At 43.0% G+C, this 24,402-nt stretch overlaps 2 protein-coding genes across 5 annotated transcripts; both read right to left on the bottom strand.

Annotated features, from left to right (window-relative positions):
- Positions 1–903: 903 nt before the first annotated feature.
- On the bottom strand, positions 904–10,363 carry LOC124009883 (ras-related protein Rab-6B-like). Of its 2 annotated transcripts, none has more exons than XM_046322103.1 (8): positions 10,171–10,363; positions 7,543–7,601; positions 4,366–4,431; positions 3,982–4,087; positions 3,614–3,725; positions 2,945–3,038; positions 2,390–2,456; positions 904–1,852 (listed from the first exon to the last, which is right to left on the bottom strand). In XM_046322103.1, exons 1-8 carry the CDS (start codon positions 10,238–10,240, stop codon positions 1,788–1,790), a joined length of 639 nt encoding a protein of 212 aa, XP_046178059.1. In that variant the 5' UTR covers positions 10,241–10,363; the 3' UTR covers positions 904–1,787. The 2 variants fall into 2 exon arrangements, with proteins under 2 accessions (XP_046178059.1, XP_046178060.1); XM_046322104.1 differs by having other exon boundaries at positions 905–1,852; positions 4,378–4,431.
- A 148-nt stretch (positions 10,364–10,511) lies between these two features.
- On the bottom strand, positions 10,512–20,649 carry LOC124010021 (solute carrier organic anion transporter family member 2A1-like). 3 transcript variants are annotated; one of them, XM_046322323.1, is made up of 14 exons: positions 20,303–20,649; positions 19,233–19,370; positions 17,028–17,190; positions 16,017–16,235; positions 15,474–15,572; positions 14,997–15,139; positions 14,774–14,846; positions 13,447–13,611; positions 13,052–13,271; positions 12,518–12,665; positions 11,782–11,978; positions 11,535–11,599; positions 11,292–11,415; positions 10,512–11,122 (listed from the first exon to the last, which is right to left on the bottom strand). In XM_046322323.1, exons 1-14 carry the CDS (start codon positions 20,348–20,350, stop codon positions 11,002–11,004), a joined length of 1,923 nt encoding a protein of 640 aa, XP_046178279.1. In that variant the 5' UTR covers positions 20,351–20,649; the 3' UTR covers positions 10,512–11,001. The 3 variants fall into 3 exon arrangements, with proteins under 3 accessions (XP_046178279.1, XP_046178281.1, XP_046178280.1); XM_046322324.1 differs by having other exon boundaries at positions 10,999–11,122; positions 11,229–11,415; XM_046322325.1 differs by lacking the exon at positions 19,233–19,370.
- Positions 20,650–24,402: the final 3,753 nt, after the last annotated feature.

Genomic DNA, 24,402 nt, shown 5'->3' with positions numbered 1-24,402 from the left:
AAGTCAACCCTTGACGTCTCGAAAGGTACTGCAAACACCTTTGTGTCGCATCCTCAAGTACTTGTCACTCCCTCAACAGATGGCATTATAACATTCCTAATCGGGCCTCTGCTTTTGGCCCGAAACCTAACTTGAGATCCCTTCCCAGTACTCATTTTTCATTGACTCGATGCACGATTGGCGTGATTGTCATCATCCTGTATCTCAAGTTAAGGGGTTCCACCCTAAATGACTACGCCAAGGTCTTTTCTTGTCTTTTCCCCACTAGCACTTAGCTGATAAAAGAAAAAGAAATAGTCGATGGGATAATGTGCTTGGTATGAGGTGTTGTTGTCTCACCTAGCTATCAGATGTCCTTCTGTAGCTCAGTTGGTAGAGCATGGCGCTTGTAACGCCAGGGTAGTGGGTTCGATCCCCGGGACCACCCATACGTAGAATGTATGCACACATGACTGTAAGTCGCTTTGGATAAAAGCGTCTGCTAAATGGCATATATATTATTAAAATGAACGCACTAATTGTCCAGTGGCTGTGGATAAGAGAGTCTGCTAAATGACTAAAAATATCAAATGGAATTTCAGATATAACCCATTCCAACTATTGTGCAAACAGTGCTGTGTTGTCATTTTCTTTCCACATTGTCCTTTCAAGCACGGTTCCAGCAACTGTGTTGGAGATGTAGCCAGGCCAGTGCTCAGGTTGACTCAGTAGTTTAAAAATGAGGTTCGGGGCCAATTCTGAATTGAGTTGTGAGTTGCTCTTTTAATTGCAATTCATTCTTGAATTTCAATTGAATTTCAATGTGCCACACCTTACAGGTCTGCATTTTAAATAAGTAGAGTCGTCTGGAAATATTCTAAGGTTCTTTTGTAGGTTCATAATAATGCATCATTCACTTTTGACAGACGAGACCATTTCGCAATGGGTAAGTGTGGATGGTTAGGGAAGTGAAGCCCTTTTAATCTTTCATTTATTAATAATTAAACATTATTACATTATTCATACCAGTGAACAAGGACCACTTCTACCGAGGGACGTTCATAAACATACATATGACATTATTATATACAGTGCAGTGCAGTACAGTAGAGCTTAATGTGTATTACCAGGGGGAAAGGAGGAAGGAAGAGGGAGGAGAGGGGGAGGGGGAGGCCTTGTGAAATTCCATTTGGCTTTTTTCTTCTTCTTTTACCACAGCACAGGTGTTCTATAAAAGTTGCCCATTGAGAGTGACATATTTTCACAGCTATAGTACTGTAAGTAAGGGTGAATCTATGGTAAATCAACGCCTGTGGGGAATATCAAATGGAACACATTGTTGATATGAGTATGCTATCATTATGCTATAAAACATTCTAAGTTAGTCGAGCCACTCCAGGGTTGTAGGTTTGAGATCAGCGTGCATGCGTGCTGCAGATATTCAGACAGGGCAGCCATCTTGGGAATGGACTTCCCCACTTTTCCCAATTTACGTGTCATTTTTGGTGCTTTCCCTTTTATATAAAAAAATACAAAACATAACGGCGAAAAGAATTCGAGTTTCACTCCATTTCCTCCCTTTTTTCATTTTCTAAAACTTTTTTTTCTCTTTTTTTTCCTTCTCTGGCACTTACATATTGACAAAGTATACACTATTTTACAACTGAAGACTGAAATAACACTTGATTCGTCCAATCAGATATACGGTACGCAGCCCATATCCAATCAGAAAAGTCAACTGGAAGCTAACCAGTAGGAAGCAACACAACAAGCCTATGGTGTGAAGGAAGCTGTCCGACAGCTCTGCATTAACACAAGCACCCACCCTCAGGGACAGTGGGTTCTGCTGGTTTGTCCAGCTTAATGTCAATCACTGGAAAGTCTCCAATTAAGGAAAAACTTAGGGAATAGAGAAAACATTATCTGCATATTCCATTCTCAACAAAACTCTGGTCCAAAAGAGTCAACAGAGAGGACTATAATGCAACATAATAGACACTCCATTCTCTCTCTCTCTCTCTCTCTCTCTCTCTCTCTCTCTCTCTCTCTCTCTCTCTCTCTCTCTCTCTCTCTCTCTCTCTCTCTCTCTCTCTCGCTCTCGCTTTCTCTCTCTCGCACACATCGTCTATCCTTCATCATGTTTCCCTAGGCACAGGGTGCTACTCTGCTATACCGTCACTAGGGGGCATCCTCTCCCCCTGTCCTATAGAATTCATACCAATCAACTACGTAATATTCCTGGTTCACTGCACTGAAGACGTCTGCCTATTTCTACTTGTTTCTTTGTGACAGTGCCAGCAACCACAATGAGTTAAACCATTTTTTCTCTGCACTGAGTCTCTCTTTGCTGTTCTGGGCCTTGGTTGACAGATTGTTACGTCACTCAGTGACCCTCTGTTCTAAAGGATACTGCCTTCAGGGTTCGCATCGTCCAAGCTCTCCATCCCAGGTAAGGCTGCTGCCACACGTCGAAACAGCTAGAGATAGAGAGAGGAAGGAAAATACATTGAAAAGACATAATACAATTAACAGAAAGCCACATCTTAAAAGGAATTTCCACTACGTAAATCTTACACACTATAAACAAATGGTTCTGTATAGTGCCAAAAACAGAGTTATTTGGCTTGCAAACACAGCAGAACCCTTTTTGGTGCTATATGTAACCTTTAAAGAACTATGCTCATCGGGTTCTAATTGGAAATGTCAAGTTCCACAGAGACATGTGACTAACATAAATGGAATAATGTGTCCCTAAACAGTAACAGTCAGTATCTGGTGTGGCCACCAGCTGCAGTTGTTTGGATATTTACAAATTATCTTTGAAAGAGTTGAGTTTAGAACCCTCATCTTTCCCTAAAAAACCCTTGAGGAACCCTACTTGTTTGTGTGTATTCTTGAGTGAGTCAAACCTGAAGCATATAAAGTGCCTAATTAAGAAATTGAAAATGTTTATAGGATGAATCACCTGTTTGACATTGGTGCCTGTTTTGGCACTGGTTTCGATGAACATCACGTTCAGTTCTTTGGCTCTCTGTTCTCCCTCTTCAATAGTGATTTGTCTGTGGGAGAATCAGACCAAAGCATACATTCAGATGTTAAAGGGGAATATCTTGCTAGAAATCTTTAACAGTTTTAGAACCAATGGCGTTAAACAATTGATGCATTAAATCAAATCAGGCAACTTATGTTCATCATTTCAATCCATATGTAATCCATTTTAAAGGACTTAAAAAGTCAAAATAAGGCAGACAAAAGACCCTGATAGGATTGTCCAAGTTCAAAGCATTCAAAAAACAGATACAGATGTACTATCTGAATTTGATCCCTCTTTTGTCGAAGAGCATTTTGCAAACTTGTAGTGTATTTGAGGTTTAAAAGGCTTCTAAAGTTTTTAATTTCCACCTACAAACTTTGGAAGTCACAAAAATGTCCTAACAAAAAAATGTATCAACTCCTATAAAAATGTCCATTCATTATAATCCACATAATAATTCACATGTCCTGTTGCTGCAGGATTCTTTTCCTGCTGTGAGAAACTGGTCAAATTAAGATAGAACACCTGTATACAGCATTTATTCAGTATGCAGGCCGAATATGTAAATAACATGTGCACCAGACGTAAACGATAGCCCACCTCTTCTCCTCCAGGTCTGTCTTGTTGCCCACTAACATGATGATGACATCACTGCCCCTCTCTGTTCGAACGTCGTCAATCCACTTACAGGTCTGCTGGAACGAGTTCACGTCTGGGAATGGAAATATATCATGTACCTTTCTACTGGATGTTACTGTGTGTTACAATGTATGCCATTGTAGGGTGTGTGTGTGTGTGTGTGTGTGTGTGTGTGTGTGTGTGTGTGTGTGTGTGTGTGTGTGTGTGTGTGTGTGTGTGTGTGTGTGTGTGTGTGTGTGTGTGTGTGTGTGTGTGTGTGTGTGTGTGCGTGCGCGTGCGTGAGTGTGCATCCATCAGGTTCTGCTTGTCGTGTGAGTTCTGCCACTCACTTGTAATGTCATACACAACCACAGCGACAGTAGAGTCCCGTATGTAGCTGGGGATGAGGCTCCTGAAGCGCTCCTGACCTGCTGTATCCCACAGCTGCAGTCTCACCTAGACACACACAAGCCCACTGAGCTGCAGTACTTGCTAAGCAACACGGTTAAACTACAACAAGCATTTACAAACATGTTTATTTAACTTCATTTCACCATAATACTTTATGAATGACTCATTTACATTACGCAGTAATATGTATAGTATGTATAGTTAGTATGTGTAGTATGCAAGGACAAATTAGGGTGCTTTGTACTAGTTAGGGTGCTAGGCCCCTAAAAAAATTGATAAATAATGTAGTCAATGTTGATCTGTGTTCATTTCAGGTAACTGACAGAGTTTCTTACTGTTCGGTCCTCCAGGTACATGGTCTTTGATAAGAAGTCGATCCCAATGGTCGCCTGTCAAAGAAAACAACAGGAAAGTGATATTAGCAATAATAACTGTGTCACAATAATAGCACACAGGTTACACTGTTTCACAATAATAGCACACAGGTTACACTGTGTCACAATAATAGCACACAGGTTACACTGTGTCACAATAATAGCACACAGGTTACACTGCGTCACAATAATAGCACACAGTTTACACTGTTTCACAATAATAGCACACAGGTTACAGTGTCACAATAATAGCACACAGGTTACACTGTGTCACAATAATAGCACACAGGTTACACTGTGTCACAATACTGTGTCACAATAATAGCACAATAGCACACACAATAATAGCACACAGGTTACACTGTGTCACAATAATAGCACACAGGTTACACTGGTTACAGGTTACACTGTGTCACAATAATAGCACACAGGTTACAGGTTATACACTGTGTCACAATAATAGCACACACACAGTCACAATAATAGCACACAGGTTACACTACACTGTGTCACAATAATAGCACACAGGTTACACTGTGTCACAATAATAGCACACAGGTTACACTGTGTCACAATAATAGCACACAGGTTACACTGTGTCACAATAATAGCACACAGGTTACACTGTGTCACAATAGGTTACACTGTGTCACAATAATAGCACACAGGTTACACTGTGTCACAATAATAGCACACAGGTTACACTGTGTTACACTGTGTCACAATAATAGCACACAGGTTACACTGTGTCACAATAATAGCACACAGGTTATAGTGTCACAATAATAGCACACAGGTTACACTGTGTCACAATAATAGCACACAGGTTACACTGTTTCACAATAATAGCACACAGGTTACACTGTGTCACAATAAGAGCACACAGGTTACACTGGTTACACTGTGTCACAATAATAGCACAGGTTACAGGTTACACAGGTTACACTGTGTCACAATAATAGCACACAGGTTACACTGTGTCACAATAATAGCACACAGGTTACACTGTGTCACAATAATAGCACACAGGTTACACTGTGTCACAATAATAGCACACAGGTTACACTGTGTCACAATAATAGCACACAGGTTACACTGTGTCACAATAATAGCACACAGGTTACACTGTCTCAATAATAGCACACAGGTTACACTGTTTCACAATAATAGCACACAGGTTACAGTGTCACAATAATAGCACACAGGTTACACTGTGTCACAATAATAGCACACAGGTTACACTGTGTCACAATAATAGCACACAGGTTACACTGTGTCACAATAATAGCACACAGGTTATACTGTGTCACAATAATAGCACACAGGTTACACTGTGTCACAATAATAGCACACAGGTTACAGTGTCACAATAATAGCACACAAGTTACACCGCGTCACAATAATAGCACACAGGTTACACTGCGTCACAATAATAGCACACAGGTTACACCGCGTCACAATAATAGCACACAGGTTACACTGTGTCACAATAATAGCACACAGGTTACACTGTGTCACAATAATAGCACACAGGTTACACTGTGTCACAATAATAGCACACAGGTTACACTGTGTCACAATAATAGCACACAGGTTACACTGTGTCACAATAATAGCACACAGGTTACACTGTGTCACAATAATAGCACACAGGGTACAGTGTCACAATAATAGCACACAGGTTACAGTGTCACAATAATAGCACACAGGTTACACTGTCTCAATAATAGCACACAGATTACACTGTGTCACAATAATAGCACACAGGTTACACTGTGTCACAATTGTTATGCAGGTGAATGAGGACCCAAAAGCGACTTGGCGAAAACAGAGTCTTTAATCCAGTTTAAGGAAATAGCAATACTCCTAGACAAATCGGAGCGGTAAATAAAGCATAAAAAACAATTTCACTCGTAATCACGAGAACTGACTGGAGACTCGATAATAAACTGCAGGTTGCCTCGGGAAGGCACTTGACCGTAGCAGACTCAGACACCTGCTCACCACGCAGCATCTGAGGGAAACACGACACGACAGGGCGATACAAAGACACAGCACGGTGAACAATATACAAGGATCCGACAGGACTGAAACGGAAAACAAGGGGAGAAATAGGGACTCTAATCAGGGGAAAAGATAGGGAACAGGTGTGGGAAGACTAAATGATTGATTAGGGGAATAGGAACAGCTGGGAGCAGGAACGGAACGATAGAGAGAAGAGAGAGAGGGAGGGAGAGAGAAAAAGGGGAACGAACCTAAAAAGATCAGCAGGGGGAAAACGAACAGAAGGAAAAGCAAAATGACAAGACAATATAAGACAAAACATGACAACAATAATAGCACACAGGTTACACTGTGTCACAATAATAGCACACAGATTACACTGTGTCACAATAATAGCACACAGGTTACACTGTGTCACAATAATAGCACACAGGGTACAGTGTCACAATAATAGCACACAGGTTACACTGCGTCACAATAATAGCACACAGGTTACACTGTGTCACAATAATAGCACGCAGGTTACACTGTGTCACAATAATAGCACACAGGTTACACTGTGTCACAATAATAGCACACAGGTTACAGTGTCACAATAATAGCACACAGGGTACAGTGTGTCACAATAATAGCACACAGGTTACAGTGTGTCACAATAATAGCACACAGGTTACACTGTGTCACAATAATAGCACACAGGTTACACTGTGTCACAATAATAGCACACAGGTTACACTGTGTCACAATAATAGCACACAGGTTACACTGTGTCACAATAATAGCACACAGGTTACACTGTGTCACAATAATAGCACACAGGTTACACTGTTTCACAATAATAGCACACAGTGTACACTGTGTCACAATAATAGCACACAAGGTACACTGTCACAATAATAGCACACAGGGTACAGTGGTTCACCCTATATCTTTTGTTATTCACAAAGGAATGGGATCTACTGTGATAGATAGGAAGCATAAAAAAATATATTTTGTGTGAAGGCCAAGAGCGCAAATCTAATCATGGTCTATTGTCATTAGATTTGCATTGCCCTTTGTACTCTAATTGTTGTCCTATCATCTGATTGTACCAGAACAGGAAGTAAAGCAGCCAGGTCTTACCTGATATGTGTTGTCGAAGCTGTCGTACATAAACCGGGTGATCAGCGATGTCTTCCCCACTGGAAGAGGAACAGAACACAGGGTTGAATATTAAAGTTTATTTAAAAAAAAAAAGAAGCCGCATCCACCAATTTTTCACGAGTCTTTTTTCATCCGAAATGAATGTTTATGGGTACCTTTTTGTGGGTGTGCAATATTACTGGTTTCAGAATTTCTATTCCTAGATTTTAGATGTGTATTAAAATGGGTGTTGTTGCAAAGGGCTATATATCATTTTTTTTGCTGGAATTGAATATTCGTATACTGTATATTTAACACATAAATTCAACCCATCATAAATCTAGCCTCATTCTATAGTGTTTGGTTAGAGTTATGTCTCGTCCCAAATGGCACCTTATTCCCTATATAGTGCCCTACTTTGACAAGAGCCCTATTCCCTATATAGTGCCCTACTTTGACCAGATCCTTGTTCCCTATATAGTACCCTACTTTAGACCAGAGCCCTATTCCCTATATAGTGCCCTATTTTAGACCAGAGCCCTATTCCCTATATAGTGCCCTATTTTAGACCAGAGCCCTATTCCCTATATAGTGCCCTACTTTAGACCAGAGCCCTATTCCCTATATAGTGTCATACTTTGACCAGAGCACAGATCACATATTACTGTATATTCAACATTGATGTTACAAATGTATCATTTCTACAGTTCTTTATTAAAAATGTAATTTTTTTTTATATCCCATTTGACTTTTTTCTCTGAGAGGAAGGTGGCTATATCCAGTTATGCAACAAATTGGGATCGTTTGTCTCTCTGAAATAAAACCATCTAGTGTCATTTAACAACCCCATGCCATGAAACCCCAATCTCTTTCAGAAGTTCTTTAAACAACAAAAAAAAAACATTTCTGAAAATTGATATACTGTATAGTATTTTTGGGATGAAACTCTTCATTTACATATATATATATATGTATGCATGTACAAGCATGCACACATGCAGACACACACACACACGAAACCCACAATCACAGGTACACTGAATGAGAGCCTAGTTAGCACCCATTACCCAATGTTCATCACTCACAGGCCAAAACAATATGAGGTTAAGCAATTTATTAAAACCTGAAGATCTAAAGATCACCAATGGTCTGTGAGTGTTTTAAGGGACACTCATCACAATTAGTAGCCTACAGAAAACAATTGGCATTGGCCAATACAGGCTTGAAATCAGCACCACGGACAGCTACATAACAGCATACATTATGGAAAGCCACTAGGCTGCTACACACAAATGCAATAACACACATGCACACACAGAAACAAACACACACGCACACAGTACCATGGACAGCTACATCTCAGCATCCTTTTCTATGGAAAGCCATGACAGCTACCATTATATACACACAAACATACAAGAACATACACTCAGTTATGGAATAGACATGACACACACACACACACACACACACACACACACACACACACACACACACACACACACCTCTCTCTCTCTCTCTCTCTCTCTCTCTCTCTCTCTCTCTCTCTCTCTCTCTCTCTCATATACACACACACACACACACACACACACACACACACACACACACACACACACACACACACACACACACACACACACACACACACACACACACACACACACACACACACACACACACACACACACACACACACACACACACAAATCCATTACATTATATTATAAATGAACCATTATAATGCCCAAATGTATACTATTTTACACTTCAACTCCATGATCGAGCAGCGGTGGATAGCCACTCCGACTGTCTGCTGTCTGACCACGTATTCTAAGAGGTTTATAGCGCTGAACCATTATCGATCTCTTGAGTCTTTGCCATATCAACCACGTAAACAGTCATTGTTCTCTAAATTATTGAATTATTGAATAAATCATCATGTTATGACACTAACAGACCATTCGTGATCATTAGGATATTATGATTTGGAACGGTGAGTCAACGGATTGGAGACAGTGACTGCGAGGTTTATAAATTCGACAGACATCGCCAACCTGGGTGTGTCCCGAAATGACACATGGTAACTATTTATCTATATAACCATTTTACACCGGGTGGGAAAAATCATAGCTAATCATATAATAAGTTTAAATGTTGAAGTCTATAGTCAACGATTGAACTGTTATTAAATGTTATTATAATCTTGAAACAGAGCGAATATTTCTGCCGGCCACTGCACCACATCAAAACATCCAAATTCTTATATCACGTCGCTTACTGTATCTGTAATACCAATGATGATGAAATACAATGAAACATGATTAAATAGAGAAATTGTTTGAAATAAAATATTCATATCGGTAAAATGCGGAGGATAGCCTACATTGTATTTCATGACGTTTTAGATCGAAATGGATGACTAATCAGATTTTCAACAGAAACAAAATCGTGACAGGAACCAGTGAATTGGTTGATTGAGTTAACATTTGACACAAACTCTCAACACATTTACAAAATAGTGAAAACTTTCAAATAGACCAAAGAATACAGTTATGGCCTTCAAGATGCGTTATCGTGTTTGGCAACTGATAACCAAGCCTCCAAGGCGTTCCAAAAGACTCAACTCACCGCTCTGTTCTCCTAAAAAGACCAGTTTGAATTTCCTCAGAGGGTTCCCCAAGTCTCCTCCGGCGGACATGATTACAGCGATAACTCTATCGGATTATAATAGAGGTTTTCTGATCCAGAGGCGTTGGTTCGATCACTATCGGTGTGTCGGGATCCTCGTCTGCTCATAGAATGATGGGAATGCAGCTCAGCATCGTCCTGTCAATTTAGGATGCGTGTGCGCCTGCGTGACCTCACCTTATTCATCCTCTCACCTTCTTGAATATTATTGCACTTTCTCCCGTTAATTACACAGTGTAGAGCTACTCAACAGTAAAGTAAGTAACATAATACAATATTGATGCTTTCCGGTTAGTTTTATTTTCAAACAGAATGTGTTATAAACCATTTGTTATAGTAATATGACATTTAGATTCATTCACAAATAGTGTCATTCATGCACATAAAAACAATGTAAATACTGCACAATAAAACAGTAGTGTATACAGGTTTTCATGATAAGCAAACCAAAAACATTCCTTTATCAAAGTAGCATATGAAGTTATCAAAAGTCCCTTAAAATAATGGAAGAAACTATGTCAATTTTGATTATAGTCCAAAATAAACCACTTTCAGTGTTGATACTACATAATAATAACATTTAGCAGACACTTTTACCCAAAGCGAATAAGACAGCTGTCGTTAACGGCGACACATACTCCGTTTAATTGGCCGATGCGGGAATTGAACCTGCAACCTTTCGTGTTGCCCGTATTGTGCTCTAACTTGAGCCGTAAGAACCAATGGTCTTGACCCTTTCCCCAGTGGCCCCTCAGGGTCAGTGCTGGCCTCTCACACCGGCACCCCTGGCTCCTTCTCAATACTCAGACAAGGCGTGTGCTGTACTCTCCAGCCTGCCAGGGCTAGCAGCACCAACCCCAGGCACTTATAACCCAACTGCAGCCCAAAGTACCTGGGAGAGAGGACACAGCAAGAACAACATGTACCTTATTCAGTATATTCATCATGATAAGTGTATTTATTTATTCCCAATCTCGATTTAAAAAAAAAACACTCACAAGGACAACAAGACTTTGTTCTCAGTGACCCCTAATTTGCAAGCACATCAAGTGCGGGCGCACCTGTTCCGAAGGATGTTGTTGTCGTAGTAACCACAGGCGCCCTGTTTTTTCCCACAGGCGTGCTTCCACCAGACACAGGAGTAGTCAATGGCCAGCCCAAACACAGCAGGGGCTGGCAGCCAGGCTGAAACATATATACCAAATATATTCAGACATTGGATTTTTTGGGGACTGGAACATAATGGTAAATTAAGGATAGGGCACTGTTGTCCAGCAATCACATGCGCTTAGAGGCTAACCTACCTAGCATTCTTATCAGCAGGAACTGGACTCCAATTGCGAAGGATTTCTCCTCTTGAAAGACTGTCCTGAAAAAATAAAAAATAAAAATCATGCATACATATCATCGTCATCATCTTCACCCCGCCACCACTGTCATCGTCATCATCAACACCATAATCATCATCACCACCAGCATCAACACCACCATCCTCATCATTGCCACCACTATCAACACCATCATCACCACCACAACCGTCATCGCCGGTACCTGAGCACCATCATATAGATGGGGTTGTGGGAGAGGCTGGCAATGAAGCCAGCGAAGGCGATGAGGAGAATGGCAGGCAGGACGAGGTGAGGGCAGCTCTTGGTGCAAGAACCTGGGAGGGCCCTGCCCATCCCCATACCAGCCGCGCCAGCGGGCACAGCAGACAGAGCGGTCACACAGCTACACATGGTGTAAGTCTAGGGAGGAGAGAAAGGGTACATTATTTCAACAGTATTTTCTTACAGTCTTAAAGGATGTCCCACACTGCATACAGAATTAGGATCTTAATTTGAGCCAGTTTGCTGACAGCAGGAAAATGATCCCATCAGAAGGAAATATGACTTACTATGTGCAATTATAATCAATGGACAGTTTTTGTAGGTTTTTTGTTGATACATTTTCGATAGGGCAAATCAAATTTGACGTTTTAGAGTGGAAATCACAAACTTTAAAAATCCTTTTTAAACCTTGAATAAACCACAAGTTTGCATTCACAGCTGTGCAGGAGAATCCTCAGCAACAAAAGAGTGATCAAGTTTAAGATCCCACGTCTGTAAGCAAAAGGACAAGTAGCACTTTTACTCGTTTATGAGATACAAGAGGCTACCAAATATCTTTTGAATACCAACTTTCACATAGTTAGGTTTCAAATTGGTTCGTGCTATCTCGCCACAGATCTGTTGACCAGGGCTGGGCTTCACATACAGTCTATCTCAAGGATGACCTAATGTCGTACCTGGACTCTGTGAGGGTTTAGTGTGTCGACGGAGACATCGGTGCAGCCAGCGTGACAGGGAGAGATGTACTCTGTGTTGTCCTCTCCACACACGGGGTTAAACACGTTATTCAGACAGGAACAGTTGGAGTTACAGAGAGATAGGGACCTGGGGGGGGGATAACAGCACAAGTGAGATCGGGTGGTCCTCAGATAGAATCACAGAGTTTGATGATGGCTGACTTGTGCCTTTCAAGATATACTATTTGAGTTAGTGATAGAATGGAATAGAATATTTGCCAACATTTCAGTGATGGTTGATTAGGAATGTATTGAGTGAAGGCTACAATGGTGCAACGTGTTGAGTGTACAATAAAGTCAGTGATCTGTAGAAAGGTCGTGATGTAGAGAGAGTATAGGGAGACTTAACATGAATAATTGAGAGCAGAGGATTTGTGCTGCCGATTATTATTATTATTATTTAATTTTTTAAATCACACAGTAGAATACGGCACAGTAATGAGGGCTATTTTTGTATAGACAGATCCCGCTCACCTATTAGTCCACTGGTCCTGTGTGTCACCGTAGCCTGTGTTGACCCCCGCCACTCTCTGAGTGGAACAGCCCATGAAGAAGAGAGGTACACAGAGCAGTATGGAGAGGGAGAGAGGTGCCAAACACAGCCAGAGAAGGGTCCGCACAGGTGGTCGTACACACTTCATCACCACCCCGCCCAGCAGCAGCCCTACAGCAGCCATGGGCAGGTTGATGGCCCCTGGAGAAAGACAACAGGATGGAGGTCACAGTTGGTTATTGAGAAAAAAACGATGGAAAGTTGAAAACTACTTAGAGGACATTGTGTGTGTGTGTGTTTGTGCGTGCGTGTGGTGTGTGTGCGCGTGCGCGTATGTTTCGTGTGCATAGGTTTGTGTACGTGTGTAACTCCTCACCGATGAGTAAGCTGCTGTAGGCGGCGGTAGTGCCGTACTGGTGCTCCAGGAACTTGCTGAGGAATGTGGCGAGGCCGGCGATGGAGGAGGAGAAACAGCACTGAGACAGGATCAGCAGCAGGAAGACGGGCCGCAGCAGAATCCTCAGGAGCAGACGCGGGAACACTGGGATATGCACAAGAACACACACACACAACGGCCACACACATATACACTATACATACAAGAGTATGTGGACACCGCTTCAAATGAGTGGATTCGGCAATCTCAGCCACACCCGTTGCTGACAGCCAAATTGAGCGCACAGCCATGCAATCTCCATAGACAAACATTGTCAGTAGAATGGCCTTACTGAAGAGCTCAGGGACTTTAAATGTGGCACCGTCATAGGATGCCAACTTTCCAACAAGTCACTTTGTCAAATTTCTGCCCTGCTAGAGCTGCCCCGGTCAACGGTACGTGCCGTTATTGTGAAGTGGAAACGTCTAGGAGTAACAACGGCTCAGCCGCGAAGTGGTAGGCCACACAAGCTCACAGAACACGACCGCTGAAGAGCGTAGCGCGTATAAATCGTCTGTCCTCGGTTGCAACACTCACTACCGAGTTTCAAACTGCCTCAGGAACCAACATCAGCACAAGAACTGTTTGCCGGGAGCTTCATGAAAGGGGTTCCATGGATGAGCAGCCGCACACAAGCCTAAGATCACCATGCGCAATGCCAAGCATCGGCTGGAGTGGTGTAAAGCTCGCTGCCATTGGACTTTGGAACAGTGGAAATGCGTTCTCTGGCCGTTCTCTTCATCATCTGGCAGTCCAACGGACAAATCGGAGCTTGGCAGATGCCAGGAGAACGCTACCTGCCCCAATGCATAGTGCCAACTGTAAAGTTTGGCGGAGGAGAAATAATGGTCAGTGAAAAACACTGTTTTTCATGGTTTGGGCTAGGCCCCTTAGTTCCAGTGAAGAGAAACCTTAACGCTACAGCATACAATGACATTCTAGGTGATTCTGTGCTTCCAACTTTGTGGCAACAGTTTGGGGAAGGGCCTTTCCTGTTTCAGCATGACAATTCCAGTGAAGAGAAACTCTCGTGGCTGAACGGAAGCAAGTCCCCGCAGAAATGTTCCAACATCTAGAGGAAAGCCTTCCCAGAAGGGTGGAGGCTGTTATAGCAGCAAAGGGGGGAACAACTCCATATTAAAGTCCATGATTTTGGAATGAGATGTTCGACGAGCAGGTGTCCCAATACTTTTGGTCATGTAGTGTATATTAACATACACAAGAACATACACACAAACATCGACTTAATCCCTTTAAAGGAACTTACTCTTTAAGAAGTCAATTAAAGAGGTCTCTGAAGAGGTCTCGTCTTTCAAAGGGTCACTTTCAGTCTTAGGTGCCTGAAAAAAGCCAGATAATCAGTCAATAGCCTGAAACATTTTGAGAATGAGGTATTAGTTATCTCTTGAATCGACTTAGAATAGAATGAACCCAAAATTAACCCCTTAGATTAGAATGAACCCAAACCCAGGAAGTGGTTGACCACCTACTTTGGCCTGGGCCGGTACCTTGACTCTGGGGAAGAAGAAGTAGGGGATGGAGGCCAGAGCCAGACATCCAGATGAGACCAGCAGGCCCATCCACCATGCCCCAACCCAGCGAGGGTCAGACGGGGTTAGGTCCAATGGACTGTCTGGGATGGGATAGAGGGGGATCAAAGGGATGGGGGAGACAGGGAAGAAGGAGGGGATGGGAGAGAGGGGTGAGTGGGGATGGGGATAAGCATTGGGATGATGATGAATGGATGGATGGATGGATGGATGGATGGATGGATGGATGGATGGATGGATGAATGGATGGATGGATGGATGGAGAGGATGGAGAGCACGGGAGAGAAGAAGAGGGATGGGGCTCAAGAGCAGGGAGAGAAAGGTAGAGAAAATGAAAGTCATTGCTTCATATTTTGTATACTGTATATGTTCTTCTCATTCTCACAAACAGGATCTAACGGTTCAACAGTGACTTACCTAAACCTATCTTGTCCACATCGACATAGATTCGGAGCATCATGGAACCCAGGAGGTACCCAAAGGCTGGCCCAAACACAGAGATGGAGAACAGGATGGCTAGAACACAGAATAACTCAATTATGACTTAAATTCCAATCAGGTGATACTTGAAATATTCTCCTCACCAGGACCAGATTCAATGAATCCCCATAAATTATTTAATTGATAATATCCTCAGATCAAATCAAAATCATCAACACAACATTTAAATCTAACAAATGTTTCAATTAACGGTTTGTCTTGTTCTCCTGCCAGAAACATATTTGTATTTTTTATTCAGCCTTTATTTCACTAGACAAGTGTGTTAAGAACAAATTATTATTTACAATGACGGCCTAACCCGGCCAAACCCTCCCCTAACCCGGACGACACTGGGCCAATTATGCGCCGCCCTGTGGGACTCCCAATCACGGCCGGTTGTGATACGCCTCTAGCACTGATCCCTGATCATAACAGATTCAAGTAAAGCAGCACTCAGGCAGCACTGTAGCAGTATCTTACCAATGTAAAGAGCTGAATTGCCAGGCTCAGCAAAGTCATCTATGTAGGAGATGCCAAAGGGCTGGATGGGCACCGAGCCAATGCCAAACAGCACCTGGGAAGCTGCCAAGGTCAGCCACTGGGTCCGCGCCTCAGAGGGGTCCCCAGCGCCCCCCTGTCTGCACACTTCAGGGGCAGAGGAATTCTCTCTTGGAACACACATGTCCCATGACCCACCGGCTAAAAGCACATTCATATATATATTTCTGTGTGGTGATCAGTTCAGTCCCGTTGAGAAACATGCATTGAGCATTATCATTACTTGTGCCAACAAAAAATATATATACGCTCAGTGTACAAAACATTAAGGACACCTTAATATTGAGTTGCACCCCCCCCCCCCCTCGGTTTCCCAGAAGTACAATTATCTCAGTAAAGTTTTTAATTTCCTGTTTTACTTCTGGGGGGAATGCAGTTAACAATTGTGAATTCGTGAGGAAGGAGACTTCCTCGCGAACGGAAACTCTCGCCCAAACACCTCTCTTTAAACACTGTGTTTATCATGGCCAAGAATCACATTTTTGTTTTCATACATTTTTGCAATACAGACCATTTTGACTTTGTAGCTGTGGAATCTAGTGGAAAACGTCCGCACACAGGCTTGAAAATCACTGGACCATTTCACACACCGCCTTCAGCCAATCCTGTTTAGTCCACTTTTCTTTTTGTTTTTTTTTACCAAACCAAGAACTAACTACTGCTGCTCGTAATTAACATAATTCTATGTGAGCCTTAACAGATTCTCACCGTTTCATCTGTCCATGAGAGATTAGTTGAAATATAACTCAATTGATAAGTGTTGATAAAATCTAACTTTACATTTTATACATTTTATACATACATTTTCTCCTCTAAAGTGTACTATCTCGAGCCAGCCTGCACTGTAATGCATTGCATTTTGGCAAAACTGCACTGTAATATTCCCTGCACAGTAATATATTGAGAGTAATATATAGGGTTTTGTCTTCTTACCAGCTGACATAGAGTGGTACTGGTAGGGCTTGGACAGGAAGTGAGGCAGGGCCAAGGTGGCAGCAGCACAGGACATGAGCAGCCCCCCAAAGCCAATGAAACGAGGCCGGTTGACCCGGCTCCCAAAGTAACTGACAAACACCACCAGCACCATGTTCCCCATCTGTAGGACACAGTCACAGCCCAGCGGACATACAGTTGAAGTCGGAAGTTCACGTACACCTTAGCCAAATACATTTAAACTCAAGTTTTTCACAATTCCTGACATTTAATCTGAGTAAAAAATCTCTGTCTTAGGTCAGTTAGGATCACCACTTTATTTTAAGAATGTGAAATGTCAGAATAATAGCAGAGAGAATGATTTATTTCAGCTTTCATTTCTTTCATCACATTCGCAGTGGGTCAGATGTGGACATAAACTCAATTAGTATTTGGTAGCATTACCTTTACATTGTTTAATTTGGGTCAAACCTTCCACAAGCTTCCCACAATAAGTTGGGTGCATTTTGGTCCATTCCACCTGACAGAGCTGGTGTAACTGAATCAAGTTTGTAGGCCTCCTTGCGCACACATGCTTTTTCAGTTCTGCCCACACATTTTCTATAGGATTGAGGTCAGGGCTTTGTGACGGCCACTCCAATACCTTGACTTCGTTGTCCTTAAGCCATTTTGCCACAACTTAGGAAGTATGATTGGGGTCATTGTCCATTTGGATGACCCATTTGTGACCAAGATTTAACTTCCTGACTGATGTCTTGAGATGTTGCTTCAATATATCCACATACTTTTCCTTCCTCATGATGCCATCTATTTTGTGAAGTGCACTCGTCCCTCCTGCAGCAAAGCACCCCCACAACATGATGCTGCCACCCCGTGCTTCACGGTTGGGATAGTGTTCTTCGGCTTGCAAGCCTCCCCCTTTTTCCTCCAAACATAATGATGGTCATTATGGCCAAACAGTTCTATTTTTGTTTAATCAGACCAGAGGATATTTCTCCAAAAAGTATGATCTTTGTTCCCATGTGCAGTTGCAAACCGTAGTCTGGCTTTATTATGGCGGTTTTGGAGCAGTGGCTTCTTCCTTGCTGAGCGGCCTTTCAGGTTATGTCGATATAGGACTCGTTTTACTGTGGATATAGATACTTTGTACCTGTTTCCTCCAGCATCTTCACAAGGTCCTTTGCTGTTGTTCTGGGATTGATTTGCACTTTTCGCACCAAAGTACGTTCATCTCTAGGAGACAGAACGCGTCTCCTTCCCGAGCGTTATGACGGCTGTGTGGTCCCATGGTGTTTATACTTGCGTACTGTTGTTTGTACAGATGAACGTGGTACCTTCAGGCGTTTGGAAATTGCTCCTAAGGATGAACCAGACTTGTGGAGGTCTACAATTTATTTTCTGAAGTCTTGGCTGATTTCTTTGGATATTCCCATGATGTCAAGCAATGAGGCACTGAGTTTGAAGGTAGGCCTTGAGATACATCCACAGGTACACCTCCAATTGACTCAAATGATGTCAACTCGTCTATCAGAAGCTTCTAAAGCCATGACAAAATTTTCCAAGCTGTTTAAAGGCACAGTCAACTTAGTGTATGTTAACTTCTGATCCACTGGAATTGTGAAACAGCGAATTATAAGTGAAATAATCTGTCTGTAAACAATTGTTGGAAAAATGACTTGTGTCACGCACAAAGTAGAAGTCCTAACCGACTTGCCAAAACTATAGTTTGTTGACAAGAAATTTGTGGAGTGGTTGACGAATGAGTTTTAAAATGACTCCGACCTCAGTGTATGTAAACTTCCGACATCAACTGTAACTGGTTGGACTGTCATTTCAGCTAGGTTAAGGTGTACACTGGTTGTAATTATGTCTTTTCAATCAGCCATGGCTGCTGGGAGAACAGGGGAGAGACCCTTCTAAAGTGGGAATGGAGCACCACATAATATGTTACAATAAATCCCTTTTTTATTTAATAGAATTTCAAAGAATGTGACTTCAAAGTGGCTCTTATACCTGTGTATTGACACTATATTTCCCATGGATTTTTGACGTATCTATACTGTCATACATATGTCTTAAAAAAGACATTCTTTCGTGATTTCAAGTATTGCTGTGCTCATCCAGGCTATATAGAAGTGCTGGAGTGCATTGACAGTTGCACATGCAGGTGTTTATCCCAGTGGAGACCAGCAGGGGTTGCAGTACCTCGTGCAGAGAGGAGACGGTGCCCATAGACATGCTGTTGAAACCGAAGCGCCGTTCAATGGTGGTGATGCAGCTCTTGAAGTAGGCACTGTGCAGCAACTGGGTGAGCTGGAGCAGACTGTGACACAGCACAAATATCTATGTGTGTGTGGGGGGGGGGGGGTAGTAGTCACATGGTAAAGAGGGAAATAGGGGAAGGAGAGAGACAGAGGGAGAACCAGAGACCGAGAGAGGAATAGGGGATGAAAAGAGAGATGTTGGAAGGAGGAGAGAGAGAGCAGACATAACTCAAACTGTCAGCCCACAGCAAAGAAGGTATTCGCTGCTACTGCTACTACCTGAATCCCATCAGTCATGGAGTTACCTGCAGATGTTGGTACATGGAGGTCTTCACTGCCTATAGACTTTCTCTTGTGTACCAATAGTAAGTCGATAGGCACTGAAAACCTACATGGCATTCTTTGTCCTTGTGTGTTCTGTTTCTTCCTCTGGTAAAACCTTTGTTCTACCTCTTATGTCTTGCTGTGACTGAAGAATGAGGGGAAACGGTTTTTGATCTCGACTTTGAGCCTAAGTATAGAACGTTTGCAGTCCGTGCAACAAGTGGGATCCAGAAGCAATATTTGTGTTGATCTTCAAAGTCTTTTCCCTCACCACAAAACACTTGCACTTTTCCTCACCCCCCCCCCTTTATTCTTGTTGGACAGTTGAATTAGTCATTTCAAAATTGCTTGCTTGCTTAATGGACATTTTAGCGTTCCGCTGCAGATATAAATGAAAGGGATGTTCAACTCCAAAATCAAAGTTTGTCAGATGTTTACAGACCTCAGATAAGTCCACATCCCAGGCCATCTGTTTTGTAGATCAAGCTATAACGCCACATTTCAAAATGAATGGAAAACATAAAGCACCACGCAAATTTACAGACATGCTTATCTTTGACATTTATTTGGTTTTGAGGGAGAGCCGGATCTACACAGCCGATGTCATGCACTCATCTAGAGACTCTAGCATTTTTGAGATGTAAAAACAGCTGAGAATGTCCCAAGAGCACACGCATTCATACATACCTTGACGTTGCAAGATGGTTTTGACTTCTCTTTTTTCTCCTCCTCCATTCTGACAGCTTGGCAACGTTCGCTCACCCCAACAGGCGGAAAACGATCCAAACTTCCACGCTTCTTGCCGACTGCGTGTGAGAGTGTGTGTGTGTGTGTGTGTGTGTGTGTGTGTGTGTGTGTGTGTGTGTGTGTGTGTGTGTGTGTGTGTGTGTGTGTGTGTGTGTGTGTGTGTGTGTGTGTGTGTGTGTGTGTGTGTGTGTGTGTGTGTGTGTGGATGTCAAGGTGGAATCGTGGTGTGCGTTGGGTGGTCACAACAAATTCTTCGAGTTAACCCTTAGATGCCTCCGAGAACAAAAAGTCCCTTCCCAAACCACACATGGACAGGAATGTGATAACACGTCCTATGTGTCAGACAGTGCAGAAACAGAGAGTTGTCGCAAGCACATGGTAACATCTGAGTCAGTAATTGGCTGAATGGGTCCCCACCCACTTCCCCCTTCCCACGGATTGGCATGACTGCCATTTGGCTTTAAAAATGTGAGCAAAGCAACTCCAATCAAATCCCGGGAAGGTACATGTTTCGCCAACTGTATAGCCCAACCTTGATTGTTGTGCATTCTGGTCTAAGATCTGATGGACATTCTGGTCTACACCCAACAGAAGAATGACTTAACATCAGAGAACATCCAGAGGACTTGATCCTTCAATGGTCATTCGACATAAGGTGCTTTATAGTGGTTCAATAAAAAACAGTTTGAGCTGCAGTAAATCATGTTGTACCTTGGCCGTGGGAAGACCTTAGGTCATGTTGTAGGGACGTATGCTCTTGGTCTTAATATTTGCAGTATCGATATCATAATATACTCATTATGGAAGCAGAGCCAAAAAAACATTTGGATTTGGATTTAATTACAGTAGACTCGACTTCTTTCATTTGATTCACAATTGCATAACATGTACGCACACTCATAAACTGTATTTAGAGCATTCAATCTTCCAATTTACCCTCTGAAAGCACCAGATTGGCAAAGAAAAATCCAGAAATGCAACAACGTTATACAAAAATATCAAAAGGCAAAGTGAAAACAAGGACTAGTGTTTGAAATCAAACAGCTCAGCTTCTTTCTCCTTCCAGAAAGCAAAGCTACGGTTGATGTATTTACAGATCTCGTCATTGCTGAAACAGGAGAAGTCCGTGCCGCTGCTACACTTGAGAAGCTCTTCTTCTTCCGGAGTGGCAGTCTGCACTATGACCTTGGGCACTAGCCTTGTGTCTGGATACTGGCACTCTCTGGCAACCCCGGGATGGGACCTTCCAGGTACTACAGCATCCCCAAAGAACCTGGCTTTGATGTCCTCAAATCCGTCACTCCACTGCCGCTTCCCTTCTTGGATCTCCTGGAGGATGGCCTTGTGGAAGTCCCTGACGGTCTCCCACGGGAAACAACCTACATGATCGAAGACCTCGAAGCACAGCAGGTGCCTCATTTTCCGCTCCTCAGCCAGCAAATCCTGCTCCAGGATGTGGAAGTAGCCCAGCATGAAAAGGTCAAGGGTCAGGCTGTCATAGGCAACCGGCGCGCCGTCCACCTGGAGAGGCAGGAAGTGCTCGGGGGAATAGGTGGTGGGGCACCACTGGCTTAGGGATACCGGCGAAGACTGTATTTTGGCGCTCCGCCAGGTGTTGAGCATCTTGTCTACTGCAGTTTTTTGGCGGTAGAAGAGAAAGAGAGAGCTGGTCCGGTGTGGCGTCCCCATTTGTGTCGTCCAATTTTGTATCCCTGATTGTATTGTTGTTGTCTGATGTGGTGTCCCTGACTGTGTCGAGTTCCTTATTGTGTCGACCACGGCCTCTGCTCTTTCGACTGCCTCCTTTCTCACCCTGGCTCTCACCGAGATGGCGTATGCTGACTTCTTCCAGTGGCTCAAGAACAGGACAACAATGCGTTCTTTTCTCAGGCTGGTCGTCTCCATGACCCGGATTGGGGTAGGGATGTCATGGCGGGCTAGTTCAAGTTCACAGCCTAGAGCGGTGTTAGGGGTTTGAACAGCGATCTCAGAAGCTTCCACCCTCCCTCTCGGAGTCTGGCTCCTTGTGTCCGGTCGATGCGAGTCATTCACAAACCCCCCAAACGGGTAAATCCCCCCAATTTGACCTTCAAAGTTGGACCTCAAACTCCTCACCGACACCCCGGACTGCTGGATCTCCCTCTCCACCCTCTCCCTCCTCCCTTTGCTGTAGCTCTGGCTCTCCAAGCGGTGGCTGAAGGATGACACCATCTCAACACGCTGAAGCCTACACATGCCCCTCTCAATCCCCGCCCCCGCCCCCACCGTTTCCATAACCACTTCCTCATCTCGGCTCGTCAGACTGGCCAGGAGTTGGTACATGCTCTTGACAATGCCAGAGACACGACTACACCACACAGGAAGAGGTAGATGTCCGTCTGCGTCCATCTGCTGGAGGAACTCATTGTTGACGGCGATGTTGCCGATGGGGTCGGGTAGGATGGCGCGGAGCTCCTCGGTGAGACGTGCCAGCTCCAGCTCGTAGACCTGGCAGCGCTTCTGCATGGACACGTTCTCAATCTGCCTCTCAAGGTAGAGCAGGTCGTCCTCAGTCAGCAGCTCGCCGAACGGGCCCAGGATGGCGTTGTGGGCCTGTGAGTACTTCCAACCATCTGCTTCGGTGTAGCTATTAGCCTTGTCCTGGTGGTGAGCAAAGGAAGGAAAGGTCTCAACTTAAAAACAATGGAAAGGTTGAAGCTAAAATGGTTAGCATCATCAGCTACATGCTACTTTTAGCTATCTACATGCTAAACAAAACTAGTGTTACACATGAAAAATACTTGTTTGTGACGATGTTAGAGTTTCTTCCACACTATAAATGGCACAATCCTCAGACACCCAATGGTAATTTACTCCAGTCCATATCCGGAAAACTATGGAAGCAAATTTGTATTTTTTGGGCATGAATCTGCTTCCATCGCAGTTAACAACTGTACAGAATGCTACATGCATGTCGGTGAAAACATACCTTCATCCTTTGCTCCTCCTCGTCCTGTAACCTGGCCTTGAGTTGGCGCACCATAACCTGCCTCTTCCACTCTGCAATGGGCCGGCCACTCTCGTCGTGGGTGGGCACCAGAGAGTCTATGTCAGCCAGGATCACCTCCTCTATGGGAATGAGCTCCAGTAGCTCCCCCTCACTGTCAGCCCTCTGAGGAGATAATATACCATCAACACATAGTTTATTTCCAAAAAGCTTTCTCCACCAATTTTTCAACAGAATTAAATGCTTATGGGTACATTTATGTGTATGTAAAATATTATTGTTCTCAGATTTAATAGTTTTTTTCGTATTAAAATCGGCTTTGTTGCAATATGCTATATATCCATTGTTTAGCTGGAATGGATATTAATATCGGTATATTTAAAATATAAATTCAACCCATCATGAATTGAGCCTCATTCTATAGTGTTCGGTTAGAGTTAGGCCTCGTCCCAAATGGCACCGTATTCCCTTGTGGCGTAATACCAAGACGTGCTTTTGACCAGAGTCCAGATCTCATACTACTGCAAAAAATGTTTTTTTTTTTTTTTAAATATTGACACAAATGTATAATTTGTACAGTTCTTTATGAAAAATGTAATTATTTGTCACCTTTGACTGTGTAAAGCCTTGCAGTGCTACTTTTCGCATACAGTGCATTCGGAAAGTATCCAGACCCCTTGACTTTTTATACCATTTGTCATGTTAGAGCCTTATTCTAAATTTGGATTAAATAAATACAAATCCTCATCAATCTACACACAATACCCCATAATTGTCACGATCGTGGTGCAGCGTGTACATTTTACTTTTTTTAAATGACACTGAAAAAACAACAAAATACAAAAACGAAGCTACATGCAGTGCAGAAAGCAACTATACGCAAACAAGATCCCACAATCTAAGGTGGGGAAAAAGGGCTGCCTAAGTATGATCCCCAATCAGAGACAACGATAAACAGCTGCCTCTGATTGGGAACCATACTAGGCCAACAAAGAAATAGAAACATAGATTTGCCCACCCAAGTCACACCCTGACCTAACCAAATAGAGAATAA

This window comes from Oncorhynchus gorbuscha, linkage group LG22, assembly GCF_021184085.1.
Source record: "Oncorhynchus gorbuscha isolate QuinsamMale2020 ecotype Even-year linkage group LG22, OgorEven_v1.0, whole genome shotgun sequence".
NCBI lineage: Eukaryota > Metazoa > Chordata > Actinopteri > Salmoniformes > Salmonidae > Oncorhynchus > Oncorhynchus gorbuscha.
The sequence above is the reverse complement of the archived record's forward strand: the minus strand, read 5'-3'. Positions and strand labels throughout refer to the sequence as shown.